The 17,319-nt window shown below is 39.0% G+C and overlaps 1 protein-coding gene across 1 annotated transcript in view; it reads right to left on the reverse strand.

The window, feature by feature from the left end:
• Window positions 1–2,444: 2,444 nt before the first annotated feature.
• The window catches only part of ITGB8 (integrin subunit beta 8), a 70,858-nt gene continuing 55,983 nt past the window's right edge, over window positions 2,445–17,319 (reverse strand). Inside the window, exons 9-14 of the mRNA XM_065399516.1 lie at window positions 15,463–15,597; window positions 11,795–12,200; window positions 7,017–7,242; window positions 4,513–4,616; window positions 2,674–2,837; window positions 2,445–2,567 (exon numbers count right to left, since the gene is read on the reverse strand). Of these exons, the coding sequence (XP_065255588.1) occupies window positions 2,445–2,567; window positions 2,674–2,837; window positions 4,513–4,616; window positions 7,017–7,242; window positions 11,795–12,200; window positions 15,463–15,597 (1,158 nt within the window). The remainder of the gene's footprint in view (window positions 2,568–2,673; window positions 2,838–4,512; window positions 4,617–7,016; window positions 7,243–11,794; window positions 12,201–15,462; window positions 15,598–17,319) is intronic.

Genomic DNA, 17,319 nt, shown 5'->3' on the forward strand with positions numbered 1-17,319 from the left:
TGAAGAGAAGTTATTTTAAACAGTTATAAATTATTTTTACCAATTATATCACTTAACTATATGTTGTCTTAAGGGCTATTGTATTTCATTCCAAGAGAATTAGGTTAAAAATCATATTCCATTATTTGAAGAATAGGTTCACATCTTTTGTGAAGCACATGAAATCTTTCAATTAAATAAACAGTTACTGATATCCAGACAGTACCCTGTTTCCTCCTCTCTTTAACAAGTTGTGACCAGAGCAATATTAAGTATGCTTATTTCACATGGGCCTTTATTCTGTTCCCAGTAAAGTCAATGGTAATCATCCCATTAACTTCCATGGGAGGAGGACTGAGTCCCACACTGTGCAGTATAAAGAAAAATAATTCAAGTTAAATACAGTATAAAGTTGAACTGATTCACTGTAGTATACTTTTCAATAATCGATAATTAACAAATAAAAATGAAGGTTATCACGAACACAAATAAAATCAATGTAATGTATTCCAATTTCTAGCGAGATGTTTTTAAGTTGTCTGAACTGAAGTTCAAATACTACTGTGATGTGTGACATAGAAATACTTAATAGAGGAGTTTAAAAGGTGGCTTATTAGGGGGAAGTATGTAGTGACTACCACTGATATCTAGAGCTGTTAGAACAATGACAATGGAAATTTTGAGCCATTGTCTTTGTAGGATTTTTTTTTCAAACCTCCATTTGATCAGAGTATTAGGGAATGCTGTCTGTGAAACACGACCCATAAAGCTGATTATCTATTCCAAATCCTGCATTCCTTTCACATGCACATCGTTCCCAGATTTCAGTGGGATTTACTTGTACAGAAGGAATGCAGAATTGGGAGAATTCATTTTTCTCATTTCTTATAAGTATCTCAACCATGTCTATTCTGCTTTTTTTTAAATAAAGACATTTCCCCCCTTGTTTCAGTGAAACAAATACTCTCTGCAAAAGGCACAGCTTAGTATTGAGTATCAGTATTTAGCACTGATAACATATGTCATGTCAGAGAATTTTTTGCCAACTAAATTTTAGAGCATATTTCAAAGAGGGTTACCAGGACTTCCTAACTTTATGACAATGTAAAACAAGTCAGTCTGACTACTAGCTGTGCACTTTATATGGCATATAGCAACAATACGACAGCCTCCATTGTTGCAGAGTTTGTTTTACGGAGAAGCGGAGTATCTTTGCACAATTTATTCTGTGGCACAAATTCTGCCCTCAGACGCATCCATATTGGTCCCATTGAATCTAGGAAGGATCTTGCCGACTTCTGAAGGCAGAATTTGAATCTACATTGGTCAATTCAACTAGTTCTCATGGGAAAATTCCTCTCCTTTTTTTCTGTATTCTTTTTCTTCTTTTGAAGTTGACACCTTCACATCCTACTGGATACATATCCCAGTGCACCGCAACAACAATTTAGGTGGTTAAATAAAGGATTCATGCAAACTGATTCTCTCAGCTAAAAAGTAGCAGATGTGGAAAAATCAGGCATATCAGATATTTAACAAGAAGAGAGCCCTTATTCGGCAAAACACTGGACTGTAGCTAGCAGACCAAATACAGCCCTGGTGTAACTCAACTGACTTCAGTGCAGCTCCTCTTGCCAACCCCAGAGCTGAATTTAGCCAGTGTGTTTAATTATTATGTAGCGAATTCCAGTCAGCTAAAACAAAAAACAAAACCACACTAGAATAACTCTCCCCCCCTTTCCCCTTTTTATACTGACTCAGTTTTCACATATCTTAAAATATATATAAAAGTCTCTATTTTGGAACAAAGGGAATATTAAAATGTATACACTTTATCACATATGAAGAATAAATCCTGTTTAAGTGACATTATAATCTGTAGATTTTTAAAAATACCAGTAGTAACTAAGCACTCATTAATCCAGTTATTTTTGATAAGTAACTATAAGAAGATAAACTGATGTCAAAGCAGACAAGATCAGTGGAACTTTGAAAGGAAAACCATAAATGTTTTAAGAAGTATCATTTCTACATGTACAAGTACTCCAATAGCGCCATCTATTGCCATAATGTATAGGAATGTTAATATTTTAATCACAGTTTTGCCCATTCCCACAGCGCACATCAATACTAGCTACATGTAAAGTGAGATCAGTGCTTTGTCCCCCCTGTTCATATCTACATTCTATGCCATAACTAAATAAATTATTTTACATTAAAGTGCTACACCAACACTAATGGTCTTGAACAGTAGTAATGCACATTTCTCTTTCATAAAATACAGCAGCCATAACTTCAAACGTAGTCACATTATGTGACTATGCTTACATGTTGGTTTGTTACAGTATTCAAAAAATGCATGACACAAAAACAAATAGCATCAGTCAAGACTCTTACACAGTAAAAATAAAATAGCTTTTTAAAATTAGAAAATGATGGAAATAGAGATTTGCAGAAAACAGTCTTCAGAACTCGCACTTGAAAGTTTCATTTAATCGTAACTTGCTGATGTCGATATTTATTTCTTCTGGTTTGTCACGTCTGTATGTTACTGTTCTCGTACAAACAGTAGGCAAAAACATCTTATCCTTGAAGGAGAAGATACAGTTTAGCAACAAATAGCTAACACTTATATGCAAGCAAAAAAAAAAAAAAAAAAAAGTACTGAATATGATTTTCTCTGAAATCAATTACCTTCTTTGTTGCAGATGCTCTGTAATCTGAGGAAGATTTAACTTTATTGCTATTCCACTGTAGAATTATCTGCCTGATGATAAGTACAGTAAGCAACCCAATCAGAAATGTAACTATAAAGATTATGAAAAAGATTCTAAAGTAGTTTGGGTCAGAGAAACATTCTGCAATAAAAGGAAAACAAGAGTGTAAAGCTAAATATTGATATGGGCCACCCATTAAACCAAGTTTGAATTTAACACTGCACATTAATTTAGCATAGCTTCACTAAACCAAATTCCTAAAATAACCCCAAATGATTGTATGTGTGAAAGTATTTAATGAAGAAGGAATAATTATTCACATTGCCATATGCAAACTATTTTTAAAATAGCTTTATCAGGAAAAAAATTCCAATTAGGAAGATCCAGATACAGGGTCACAATTTTTGTATTGTTTAATGTTACAGTAGCACCTAGAGGTCAGGACTCCATTGTGTTAGGCACACAACACAGTACCAGACAGTCTCTGCCCCAGACAAGACAGACAAAGTGTGGAAGGTAAAACTCAGTCTTGTCACTTTTCCTGGTGGTCAGTAGCAAAGTCAGGAATAGAATCCAGGTCTCCTGACTCCCAGTCCCATACCCTATGCACTGCACCGCACCAAGCTGCTTCTCTCAATAGTCTGGGACTCTAATGGTTTTAAAAATCTACAGATCCTTCTCATAAATCCCAAATAGAATCACTGTCACTTTTATATGCCTCTTTAAAACAAAATATCTACGTAAAGCTATTAACTGACAAAAAGTGATTACATATATGTAATTTTCTTTGCCATTTGGGCCCTGTCACTTGAATGGGCTTTGGATGTGTTTATTAATAGAGAAAGACTTTTACACACCCTCATTAGCTTACAGCTGTGTATACTTAAGACACATTAAAATGTTTCATTGAGCTATGCGTTCTACTTCATTTGTTCAGCTCTCGTAATGTGAAATAATGTAAACATATGAGAAGTAGTAAAACATATGGCTACCATAATACATTTCTGTAAATCTTTCTTTAAACATTACTGAGGCAGGATTCACTATTGGATGCAGCTTCTCAAGGATCTGGGAAATCTGATTAAGCAATGCTTGCCAATCACATTTCCTGTTATTATTTATCTTTCATTTTCCCTGAAGCAAAACAAACTTTCTTCAAACAATCACAATCTACTCTTGAAGAATATAAATGCTAACTAGAGCAAGGAATGTTATTACAGAAATATCTGTGCATCAGTGCCAATTTTTAAATCCATCATTCATACGAATATTTAAGCAGGACGATATCAGATTTAATTTTGTTACAAAATAACACGTCAAGATGTACTGAATTTTGCAGGGCTGAGGAAGGCATAAGGGAAGGGAAGAGTGGAGGCTTTTTTACAATTAAGTATTAACTGTTAACAGGGCCGGCTCCAGGCACCAGCTTGTCAAGTAGGTGCTTGGGGCAGCCACTCCGGAGGGGGCGGCACGTCCAGCTATTCAGCGGCAATTCGGCGGATGGTCCCTCACTCCGGCTCGGAGAGAAGGACCTCCCGCTGAATTGCCGCCACAGATTGCAATTGCGGCTTTTTTTTTTTTTTTTGGCTGCTTGGGGTGGCCAAAACCGGAGCCGGCCCTGACTGTTAACTGAGGGGAAAAATTCACCACAATGCAGAGGGCCTATACCGAGTCCTATACATAACTTACACTCAATTTTAAAGAATTAAATGGTTCTTAAGTGATGCCAAGTGGGTTGTGTGGATCCTCTACTATGAATTTTGATGGCTTTCACACTTTTAATGAAGTGATTAGGCAAAGCTAGGTTTTTACATACCTGATGCGGGATCAATATAATGCACCATATAAGCACATGAGGTTTTGCACTGGTCATGTGTAGTTTGTGATGCATTGTTAGAATAATGGCACTGAACACAATTCCTGAAAATGAACATATAAATATAGCACTTAACCACCATTATAACTTCACTGCATTTTCCTTAAACGATTAAATCAACAGAATAATTATTGTGTTCAAATAATGTTCTCTTGCTGCTAGAAAAATACTGAAGCATTTATTTATTAACTTTGAGACATGCTGTCTCTCTCTTGCAATATTTTAACCCATTGTTATTTGCAGTATTGTTGTAGCCGAGTTGGTCCCAGGATATTAGAGAGACGAGGTGATATGTTTTATTGGGCCAACTTCTGTTGGTGAAAGAGACAAGCTTTCAAGCTACCTAGAGCTAATAGAGTGACCAGAAGAAGAGCTTTGTGTAGCTTGAAAGCTTGTCTCTTTCATCAACAGGTCCAATAAAAGATATTACCTCACTCACCTTGTCTCTCTACTTTAGCCCAATGTGGTTTTCAAAACTATTTGGTGAAAAGTAGTGAAGTAAAATAGTCAGATGCTGGCTCAAAGCCACCCTCCCCTGACCCTGGACTACACCTTTCATGCTGTACATCTAAGGAGGTGCAGAATCTACCCTGTGGTTTCTTTAGCTATCAGATCCACAAACTCAACATGAGCTACTAAAATAAAGGTGGGTTCCTTCCTTTCATGCATCATCAATAGTAATAACGATCCTGCAGTCCACTTATTCCCCCTTACACCACATTTTCACGGCAATAATACAGGGAAACATTTAGCCTTGCAAATGGAATTCTTTTGATGATACATTAGGAAGAATAGACATGAGCACCTTGTCTACACAGGGCTGGGTCTGCAGTGCCTACAGAAGTAAAGTAGCAAACAACTTACTGTTGTCACTAAATGTCAACAGATCAGACTCTGAATACAAACAGGGAGTAGGTAGTGCCATTTTTACTACTACTTTCAGAGTAGAACTGAACTTTAAATGACTACAGAAAACAAACATCATTAATGTTACCAAAAAATGCAATTGACTTTTTAATCAAGTTGAGAGATTGTTCAAAGGCATTGGCACTAACTCCCTTTGACTTTCAGTTATAACCCAGATATTGTATTTTCACATCATGCTGCCAAGTCTTAGCATTCACCTCTTCAGACATGGTCTGGAGTTTTCCTCCAACAGCATGTATACTAAACAGCTCAGAATTCAACTGGTGAATATCAATTCTTTCTATTCTTACTGTTTACTTTTTTAGATGAAGGGTTAAATTGCCCACAATGGGGATTGCAGAATGATGCAACATTCCAGCAGGAGCTTTTGGAAGCAGCCTTCAGGAGCATGTAGTTCTTGCTACAATCTTTGAAAGAGTGGAGAATTTACTCCCCCTTGTTAGCCCAGCTCTGCTGGCTAGTGGGGAGGCAGACACATGGCTGAGGCCTGATCTACACGAGAAAATTAGATTGGCATAAGTATGTGGCTCAGGGGTGTGAAAACTCCACACCCCTGAGTAGCGTAGTTTAGTTGACCTAAGTCCCTGCACAGACAGCACTAGGTTGACAGAAGAATTCTGTCGACCTAGCTACCGCTTCTCAGGGAGGTGGATTACCTACACCAATGGGAGAATCCCTCTCGTCAGCGTAGATTGTGTCTACACTGAAGCGCTACAGCGGTGCAGATGCAGCAGTGCAGCTGTGTTGCTGTCATGTTTTGACTGTAGACAAGCCCTTTGTCTCCAGGCTCATTCTTCCTTGTCTTATTTGGGGAGAGAGCACAAGGGCAGGGTTGCGACTAGTCTCTCTGCAAGGGTAAGCATGGCAACAGGATTGATCCCTTTCTACCTCTTCGCACATGGGAGCAGAATTACTCACCCTAAGTATTCATCTTTAAAACTCAAAGCTGCACTTTCCCCCCCAGCCCTTTAGAGGATGTATTCGGAACCAAATGAATGAATATACTACCCTCCTTTAATACTCTGTTCCCAAAACAACAGTGTTCCCTTAACCACTTATGAATAGCATTGTTTTCATTGCAGCAACGTTATTTTTTATGTTTTAACCTTCCTGATAAAGGGTTAGTGATGTGTGTAGCAGATACCACTTTCAGACCATCTCTAAATTATTCCAGTTTAGTAATAATGCAGTGGGAAAATATGTTGCCATGATAATCCTGTATTTATGGAGAAATATATAAAACAACCATCTTGACTACAATTAATGGGATACTACAGGTAAAAAAAAAAAAAAAGTAAGTTTCAGTGCATTGCACGTGGATCTGGGCATGTCAGCATGAATACCTCAGCTGTAGATGAATTGTACAGTCCGAGCCTCAAGTCGAGACTCAAAGCTTCATGTTTAAGTAAGGTTACACTGAGAATAAAATTCTAATGTATACAGCATCTGAATGGGAATATTCTGGGAAAGGACAACAACATTAAAAATGGAAATTAAGTCAAGTATTAGAAACATACCTGTTTTCGTCACAGGCATTGTTACAAGTAGGGCAATATTCACAAAACCGGCCAAAACTCCTTGGATCAGTGCACTCGCATTTTCCACATACACATGCTCCTCTTCCACTGCAAATCTGGCCTTGGGAATTCATGCAATGTTTTGCTGTCAATAGTGAACACTGACAGCGGTCACCTTCCCAGCCGAGAAAGCATTTACATTTACCAGCTTCACATTCACCATTGCCTGCAACATCAGAGAGTATATAAGTGTTCAGTCAAATCCCCATCTGCCTTAGTAAGTGTGCGTCTTGGCTAGAGCATATTCAAAATCCTTAGCATTCTCTAGATTTCTCAGAATCGGAAATGATTAGAGTTAAATTTAGAAGTGTGAAATCCCTATTCAAGTGGAGAATAGAAGATATTAATAAGCAACTATATATGGCAGTTGTTTCTATTTCAAATGTCACCTTAGTTTTCCCTTATTAAAAAGACTCATGGGTATGGCAGATATTTAGACAGTCTGTTTAATAACTCACTGAGAAGGGCCTTTACAGTAATCCGTTTCCAAACCGTGCAGACAGCTTACTTAGATGGCCGATATACTGACATGGAGAAACATAACTGTCGCTGTCCATGCAGCTCAGGGTAAGGGGAAGATCTATCCCATTATTTATTAGGTTGTATTGCCATTTGAGGTCAAAATGGCGTTCTGTGTTTTTGTCTCAGATGCCTTTTTCTATGATCTCTCAGAAATGAACGAGTTAGAATGGAAAAACTAAGTCAGCCTAAAACAACAAGGAGTCTGGTGGCACCTTAAAGACTAACAGATTTATTTGGGCATAAGCTTTCGTGGGTAAAAACCTCACTTCTTCGGATGCATAGAGTGAAAGTTACAGATGCAGGCATTATATACTGACACATGGAGAGCAGGGAGTTACTTGGCAAGTGGAGAACCAGTGTTGACAGGGCCAATTCAATCAAGGTGGATGTAGTCCACTCCCAATAATAGATGAGGAGGTGTCAAATCCAGGAGAGGAAAAGCTGCTTCTGTAATGAGCCAGCCACTCCCAGTCCCTATTCAAGCCCAGATTAATGGTGTTAAATTTGCAAATGAATTTTAGTTCTGCTGTTTCTCTTTGAAGTCTGTTTCTGAAGTTTTTTTGTTCAATGATAGTGACTTTTAAATCTGTAATAGAATGACCAGGGAGATTGAAGTGTTCACTTACTGGCTTATGTATGTTACCATTCCTGATGTCCGATTTGTGTCCATTTATTCTTTTGTGGAGGGACTGTCCGGTTTGGGCAATGTACATGGCGGGGGGGCATTGCTGGCACATGATGGCATATATAACATTAGTGGATGTTATACATTGTTAACATTAGTGGATGTTATCTACATTGTTTTTGTAGATACAGACTAACACGGCTACCCCCTGATACTTGACACCAAGTCAGCCTAAGCACCTGTTTTGCTCATAACTTACTGAAATTTTCACCTTTCAGGCTGAAATTTCCCCAGCATGATATATACCCAACTTTTTTTTTGGAAAATCTGAAAAAAAGCAGTGACACTGTTCTCATCATACAATGTTATTCTGAAATTTTCTAAACAGGTCTCACATTGAAGCAGATAGGGTTAAAAAGTGCACATCTAGAAAGGAGATCGTCTTTAGGGATGAAAAATTCATTTTAGTGCTTTAGTGAAAAATAGTTTGATTTGGCCAAGCTCTAAAGGTTTGAAAAAAATTATGTACGAATGGTAGTTTGTTTTTGTTTTTAAAGACAGGACTATAACAACCATCTCCTAGTGTTCTAAATGAAAGAGGTCTGTATCTAATTTAGAACCACAGTAACAAACAACAACATGTAATGAGCTCTGCTTCAGTCAATGGGAATTTAAGCATACACTCTGAAGGAGTCAAGGGCTATATAAAAGCCCTTACCTCCTTTAGAGTTTTCTATGTAAAACTGTGGGAGCCTGAGGCAGCTAAAAATGTGTGCAGGTATGTGTTTTCCATGTTGTAGACACTTGTATAGTTTCACTTTTGACATATAGTAGTGTCTATTCCTCCCGCACCTCCCACCAAATGTGACTAAAGATACTTTTAAACTTTGCATTTTCTGGGGGGGAAAAGAAGACCATAGGCATTTATTATTATATTCTAATATATAAAGCATATGTTAAGAAAACAGTTGCAAAGTTAGGCATTCAAAAATCAGGAAAAGTGAAAAGTAAACCTTAACTCCCTCCGCTTGTGCATATGCATTACAATACTGTAATTATTTAAATGATCACACACTATTATTTCTACTTCATCTAAGCAAAGTTATGTTCATAGTTACTGTGATGAACTGGGAACATGTATTTTTATGAATGTATTATAAGTCTGTTTTCTTGTTCTGTTTTGTATTGCTGCCTAATTGAATGCACACAGCTATATCAAAGGACGCTGTAAAGAAGATGTTACAGAACGGAACAGGAAAGGTAAAACAACGACTCAGGTAAGACATTCTCTCAAGTATCTTGGTTTTCTTCCATGGAATTAATATAACGGATAGGCCCTCCAGCTAGTGGGAGAATTTGCCTGGCTGGCTCCATCCAGGTTAGGATGTTTTACTCTTCCCAAGACTAAGCCTGGGATCAAAAGAGACCCTAAAAGATCAAAAGACTAGGAATGCTTTAAAAGGTGCCCCTGGAAAAGGAGGGTTTTTTTGCGGGGAGAGAGAGGGGATCAGCTGGGAGAGGCAGCCCTGGGTGTGTCAGGAAAAAGCTGACAGGCTGTGAGGTCTCCAGTGAAGAAGGCTGTAAGCAGTACAGGCTGGTTGTCCCAGCTCAGAGATGGGGAACAAGTCGGACCAACCCGAGCATTGGATAGAAATGTTAAGCTTAGGTAAGGGAACTTTTGTGTAGGTCAGTTATTTTAAATCTACTTCTCTAAGCACTGTGTACCTGTTGGGAAAAATAAAACATGCTTTGGTTTGAATAAACTGAATAAAGGGACACAAACCTGACATCAGGAATCATAACATTCAAAAACCAGTAGGAGAACACTTCGATCTCCCTGGTCACTCAATAACAAACCTAAAAGTGGCAATTCTTCAACAAAAAAACTTCAAAAACAGACTCCAACGTGAAACTGCAGAACTGGAATTAATTTGCAAACTGAACACCATCAGATTAGGCCTGAATAAAGACTGGGAGTAGCTGGGTCATTACAAAACCTAAACCTAATTTCCCCAATACTAATTTCCCCCTACCGTTACTCACACCTTCCTGTCAACTGTCTGAAATGGACCACTCATTACCACTTCAAAAGTTATTTTTCCTCCCTTGGTATCCTGCTGTCAACTGAATTGTCTCGTTAGACTGACCTCACACTTGGTAAGGCAACTCACATATTTTCATGTATTTATACCTGCTCCTGTATTTTCCACTCTATGCATCTGATGAAGTGGGTTCTAGCCCACAAAAGTTTATGCCCAAATAAGGTGCCACAAGGAGTCCTCGTTGTTTTTATTGCAAATGTAGGCTGTCATAGGCGCCCAGAGAAAAAGATCTTGCAGGTGCTAAGCTCACTGAACCTGCTAAATAACACGGCTGGCAACCAGGGAAGTAACCCAGAAACTCAGCTGGAGAGTGGCTGGATTGGAAGATCTCATCCCAAAGAGAAGTGGATGCCTGACACTTGAAAGGGATGCACTCTCAAGGGACTGGAAAAGGGTCTCAGTGTGGGCAGCCTACTCAGGTACTGCAACAATTACAGTAGCGTTAAACCAGAATAACTCTACTGAAGTCAGAGGAGTTCTAAATTTGCACTACTGTAAATGTGACCTAAGTTTGACCATCAATGCACAGGTTGGGCACTATACAGTGAAGTGAAATTAAATACATGGATGCATTTCGTTGAACAGTGAGGACTACAAAAAAGATATTTACATATTAAGTTATTTTAAAATTAAAAAAAATTAAATTTTACTTCCATTGAGAAAGAGAAAATAATTTTGGCTGACAGATAACAATGGTACTGGGTACAGTCTGCATCTTTGCTTCTGTTGTAATGGTGTTTTGGCATTCATGTCACACTCCTGCCTCAGGCAACATTTTCATTTTCACACTTCTTTGTGAACAGAATTTCACCCCAAGAATGGAATGAAGGTTTCAAGTACCAAATCAAGAGCTCATTTGGTTTCATTCTGCTCACATTGTCCTGTTTTTTTGCTTGGTTGTTTTGACCTACTTTAGTCTGTTTGTTAGCGTATGAAATTGAAGATCAACCTAAGGTCTGATGGCATTAATTTTGGGTGACTTGTAGTTATACTATGCTATGCACTTGCATCTTCTTCGGAATCCATGTCATAATATAACCAGAGATGAGCCTGACACACAAAATCAGATCCAGATCCAGAAAGATATTTCCCAAAGTTTGGTGGTGTTCACACAGATTCATATGTAGAAGTTGCTTCTCTTCTTTTACAGAAATAACAATACTGGTATCATGGATAAGCCTCTCTGGAAAAAGATGTACGAGTTTAGTCTTGAAATTCTTGAATTTAGAGATTGTTTGAGTCCAGGATTTTGGTTCAGACAATCTCAAAAGTGTAGGAGATTTTGAGACACCTGTAGTTAACAGAGGACTTCAGTCTCCAGAGCTACAGACACTCTACCAGATTTTAAAAATAAATAAATTAACTTAATGAAACATTTAGTGTTTGACAACCATATTCATTATTGTTAGACTACATACTGTATATAAACACACGGTTGAGCAAAAACACACGTAAATTCTGTAGCTTACCAGCACACAGGTTTCCATGGTAATACGGGCAAGAAAAGTCATCCATTTCACAGTATTTGCCATACACTTTGCCCAGCCTGGTTTTGTGACAGAGACATCTTCCACCTATGCAGTCTCCTTGACCACTGCAGATGGGCTGGTCCGGGTGCAACTTACATGTCTCAAAAGGAAACGTATCTTCACTGGAACTACAGTTAGTGTCTTCGCAATGGGTGCTTTCACCATCGAGAAAAGTTTCATCGACACATATTCTTTTGTGCCTTGCACTGTCCTCACACTGACAGGCACAATTTTTATATATATTAATTATGGTGGTTTCATTGAAACCAATAGGTTTGATTATCACATATTTTCTTCCTTCAGTTGGACCACATCCTTTCATTGCAACTGATACATTAAAAAGCACCTAAGAAAAAATAAATACTGCATTTATAATGTAGTAATTATTTCCTGTAAATTGTTTCAACATTCTATCATAAATTAAACAAGAAATCATACCACTTGTAATACTTACCAAGCAATAAGACTGAAGACACAGTAGCAATTGATGAATGCATCATATTTTAGTAATGACAAAAGTAACAAGCATAGTGAAACCCAATAGTACAAGACCAACAACAGCTTACATTTCATGTTGAAAACGATCTGCAGAATGCAGATTTAAACAAAGGAATACAGAATTTGCAAAGGTAGCTGTTCTATTTCTAACTTCTGACAGTGATGTTAGAAATTTCCTTGTCTTGTTATTATTTACATTATGACAGCCCCTAGAAACCTTGATCAGAATCGGGACTCTGCACCGTACAACAGACACGTCCCTGCCATGAAGAGTTTACAATTTATGCCAATACAAATGTATCAACCTTTCGGAGTAGCCTAACATCAGTGAGTTAACATATTGATAATCTTTGTGTCACTTTAAGACAAAAATAAAAGTATTTGTTTGAACAACATATACATGCCTATTGCACTGTTAAGCCTGTAACACCACTTACACTTTTTGGCATTTCACCAACACTAGCTCAGCAAATAAAACAAAGTTCAAATAGTAAATATTTGAAGGTTCACTATGCAATCTGAATTATACCATATGTATGTTTCCTTTGGAGACCTGATCTGGTTTTTAGGACTTCTGCATGAATACCTTGGATTGGCCATGCATGACCTCTGCTACTTGAGGACTACATACACTTAGTTTCCAATATGCAAAATATGAGATCACTAGGACCCTTAACACTGTGTGTTGCTGGCAGGTTAATGAGTGCATGAGTAGGTTCTTCCCTTCATGACTTATAAATGAGCAAGGAAAAAAATAAGGACTGTAGACTGCACAGAGTGAAATCTTTCTGGCTGCCAACTCATTCCTGCTATAAGCAAACAGAAACCAGGGACTCATCAAACCTTCTTCCACCAGACAAAAAAGCCAGCTGGAGGGGATGATGGAGTAGACCATCCTCTAAGGAATCTTCAACAATATATCCCCACTACTTTCAAATGGTTAGGCGTGGGAAAAACCTCCCTCCAACCCCCTGGATCTTATACAAATGTAACAAAAACAACAACAAGAACCAGCCTGAAGTCTGAGCCCAGGGCACATCCAACTCTTGCCCTGTGGTGCAGAGAGGGCTATGGGAGCTCTTGGTGGCTATCCAGATTCTAGCAGGGGGCAGGAGAAGGACAGACAGACCCAGAACATAGAACTGTAGAGAGCTAAAGGCAGTAGTAGTTCTGCAAATCACTTCTGCAGAGCTGTCCTTTTTTCTTCTGGTCCTTCTGTCATGGGATACGCATCTTCTTTGATATGCCAGCCCACTGATGAACTAAAACCCATGGCCTTTGGAAACTTTGAAGGCAGTAAATATTTTCCCATGGGTTGGGTCAACCGAGTATTAAAACCTTTACATTTGGTGCTTGTCTTTTTCATTGGTAGGGTACTGCCTGTGAAGGCAACCCTACCAATGCTGCTCAGCCTGCTGATTGGAAAGGGAAAACTCCCATCTGTATTCATCAGAGCAGGAATATAAACAGAAAGAAGGGGTGGCAAAAGAATTAGGGAAGAAGGAAATGTTTCCTCCAGTCTAAGGAGGTAACTAGGTCTGTAGACTTCCAAATCAAAGCCCAGATACCGAAAATAAGAAACTGACTATTGTATTACACAAGAAGTTGGACTAAGTACAAGAAACTAAAACTGCTTATTATTTCTCCTTTTCTTCTCTCCCCCCTCCCCCCACCTCTCTGACCCCCACCTGGAGAAAGCCAGACTTTGTTTGGCAGTTACCTCTATCTTGGGACCAGACTGAAGAAAGCCTCAGACCTGATTTGTACATGGATAACAAAGAGAAAAGCTGTGCCTCCAAGCAACAGGACATGGTATATTGTCTTTTTCCCGTGTTTTTTTGATGCATGAGCCTAAAATCCTGGGCCACCACTGTACAACATTTAAAGGAGTAACATGCTTTTAGGACACAGTATGAATACCACCAAACATTATGACCAGCCTTAATAGAAAGACAAGCTGAAGTGCTTATACCCTGAAGAGGTCACAGAATCTTCCAAAGCATAGAACAGTTTTGTGTTTTGGTAGGAGGAGAAAGAAAGGAGGATTGTGCAATGAAAGGAATGTGAGAGTTAAGGAAAAGCATTCTCCAAGTAAACAAATACTAAAAGGAAGATTTACTGTTAAGAAGTTAACCTCTTGAAGAAGGCTAATTTTCAGCTGCTGCTGGTTTTGGACCACATTTGCTATCCTTTACAATCAAATGGCTTTTTTTTTTATTAAAAGGACAACAAAACTAATTACAATGATACTACCTATGACAAACATAGGTGGGAACATTGTAGCTGAGCTTAAAGGAAAAAACTAGCAAGCCCATCTGGAACTAGTCATGCAAACAAAATCTAGACAAGTATAAAGCATAGTGTAATTTCTAAATTTCACACAGCAAATCCACTGATTTGTGACTGCATACATACATAGACATGAGTGACTTTAGCTAAGCTACATAACCTTAGTAACAGGAACAGAACTCCTTGAACTTACACTCCAAAAAACATAGACCTCTTCTTAATGAATTAAATAAATTACTTTGCCAATTTAAGCAATAGAATAAAGATATAAATGCACACACAAATAGAACCAATTACATCCACTAGAGGATAATGATCCAGATGGACATAAATTGACACTTTAATCTGATTTACACAATATACCAATTACCAGGATCTCTGGGCATGTGTAGAAGACACACTTTTTAAACAAAGAAGCAGAAAAAAAATGCCCCAAGCCATGGCCAAGCAGTTGTCAATCTGCCTCTAATGACTCTTCTCTTCTCCTTGCATATCTGTAAGGCTCTTCAGCTGAAGAGACCTTTCATATAGAACATGAGTGCATTCAGTGCTGGGCTGTGGGGAATGGTCCTCATAAATATTATTTAGATGGTTGACAACAATGCTTTGAACCTTATCTCCATGAGATCACTGAGAACAAACAGTAGCTTTTGATTTTAAATAAGGTTCAGGAGAAATAATGCCAAGGAGAATGTGGAGAGTTGATGATCAAGAACACAGAAATCTACTTTCAGTCTTAAAAAAGCTCTAGAAGATACCATACAACTAAGAAAAATACAATAAATAACTCAATCCCTTTGCGACTGAGAAACTCAACATACTTCTTCATTATAGGCCACATTTTTGCATCCTTCCATGCCTGTTTTTCTACTTCCATCAGGACAGATTGCAGTTATATTAAAGTGTAGATCTTGGATCTGGTTATCCACCTGAATTTTCACTTCAGAGATTAGTTTCTGTAAGGAAAAACAATTTTTAGTTACATTGCATTTCAACATATAATATGCATTAGCGTCTAAAACATGAGCATGCTTGACTGAGTGGATTTAACTGAAATGAATAAATCTAGTCAGTCTGTTTGAATAAAGGAATGAATTAAAGCATTCTTTTCCATATAAAGAGCCAATTATATTCCAAATACATACAACCAGTTAGCTAGTAATCCTGAAAAAGAAAACACAGTTACTAACCTTTCTGTAACTATTGTTCTTCAAGATGTATTGCTCATGTCCATTACAATATAGGTGCGCGCGTTTAGGGTGCACCATCGTCAGAAGTTTTTTCCTTAGTGGTATCCGTCAGGTTGACTATGGTGCCCCTTGGAGCGGCGCCTTCATGGCGCGGTATATATTCACCTGCCGCCTTGCCGCCTCCTCAGTTTCTTCTTGCCGGCAACTCCAACAGAGGGGTAGGTGGGCGGGTTGCGGAATGGTCATGAGCAACACATCTCGAAGAACAGTTACAGAAAGGTTAGTAACCGTTTTTTCTTCTTTGATAGCTTGCTCATGTCCATTCCAATATAGGTGATTCCCAAGCAATCAGTTAAGTAGTGGAATCGGAGTTTCGCTGAGACACAGACTGGAGGAGCGCTGTACCAAAAGCTGCAGAATTTCTGACCTGTTGAGTGATGGCATAGTGCGAGGTGAATGTGTGGATAGAAGATCAGGTCACCGCCCTGCAGATATCCAGGATCAGGACTCGAGCCACAAATGCCGCTGAAGAGGCTTGCGATCTTGTGGAGTGTGCTGGCAAGCACGGAGGTGACACTTAAGCTAGGTCGTAGCACATGCGGATGCAGGATGTGATCCAAGAAGAGATTATCTGTGACGAGACAGGATTCCCCTTTATCTTCTCTGCGATAGCGACAAAAAGCTGAGTGGTCTTCTGGAACGGCTTGATCCTTTTCTATGTAAAAAGGTGCACATCTAACGTCCAAAGACCATAGCCTCTGCTCTTGCCTATGAGCATGAGGCTTGGGATAGAATACTGGAAGAAAAATGTCCTGGCTACTGTGAAAATAAGAGACCACTTTCGGAAGGAAGGATGGATGTGGTCGAAGTTGGACCTTGTTTTTGAAGAGAACTGTATACAGTGGTTCAGAGGTGAGGGCCCGAATTTCTGCGACTCTTCTGGCCAAAATAATGGCTACCATGAAGACTGTCTTACAGGACAAGTAGAGCAAGGGGCATGTTGCCATTGGCTCGAACGGTAGCCCTATCAGTCTTGACAGTACCAAGATGAGGTCCCAAGGAGGCAGAGGTTGGCACCCCTGTGGATACAAACGCTCTAATACCTTCAAGTATTGGGCACAGATCGGGTTTGAAAATACCGACTGTCCATTCACTGCTGGGGCCAAGATCGCAGCTAAGTGAACCCTGATGGACGATACCGCAAGACCTTCCTTCTTCAAGTAGAGCAGGTAGTCCAGGATAACGGGCAGTGGGGCCTCCAAAGGTAGAATCTTTCTCTGCAGTGACCACAGCATAAACCTCTTCCATGTAGCCAAATAGGCCGCTCTAGTTGACTGCTTTCTGATACCCATAAGGACAACTCGCACCAGTGCCGAGCAGTCTCCTTCTGTCTCACTCAGCCATGGAGCTTCCAGGCCAACAAGTGTAGGGACTCCAGGTTCGGGTGGAGCATACATCTGTGCTCCTGGGCGATCAAGTCCGGGAGCA

This window comes from Emys orbicularis, chromosome 2, assembly GCF_028017835.1.
Source record: "Emys orbicularis isolate rEmyOrb1 chromosome 2, rEmyOrb1.hap1, whole genome shotgun sequence".
Taxonomy (NCBI): Eukaryota; Metazoa; Chordata; order Testudines; family Emydidae; genus Emys; species Emys orbicularis.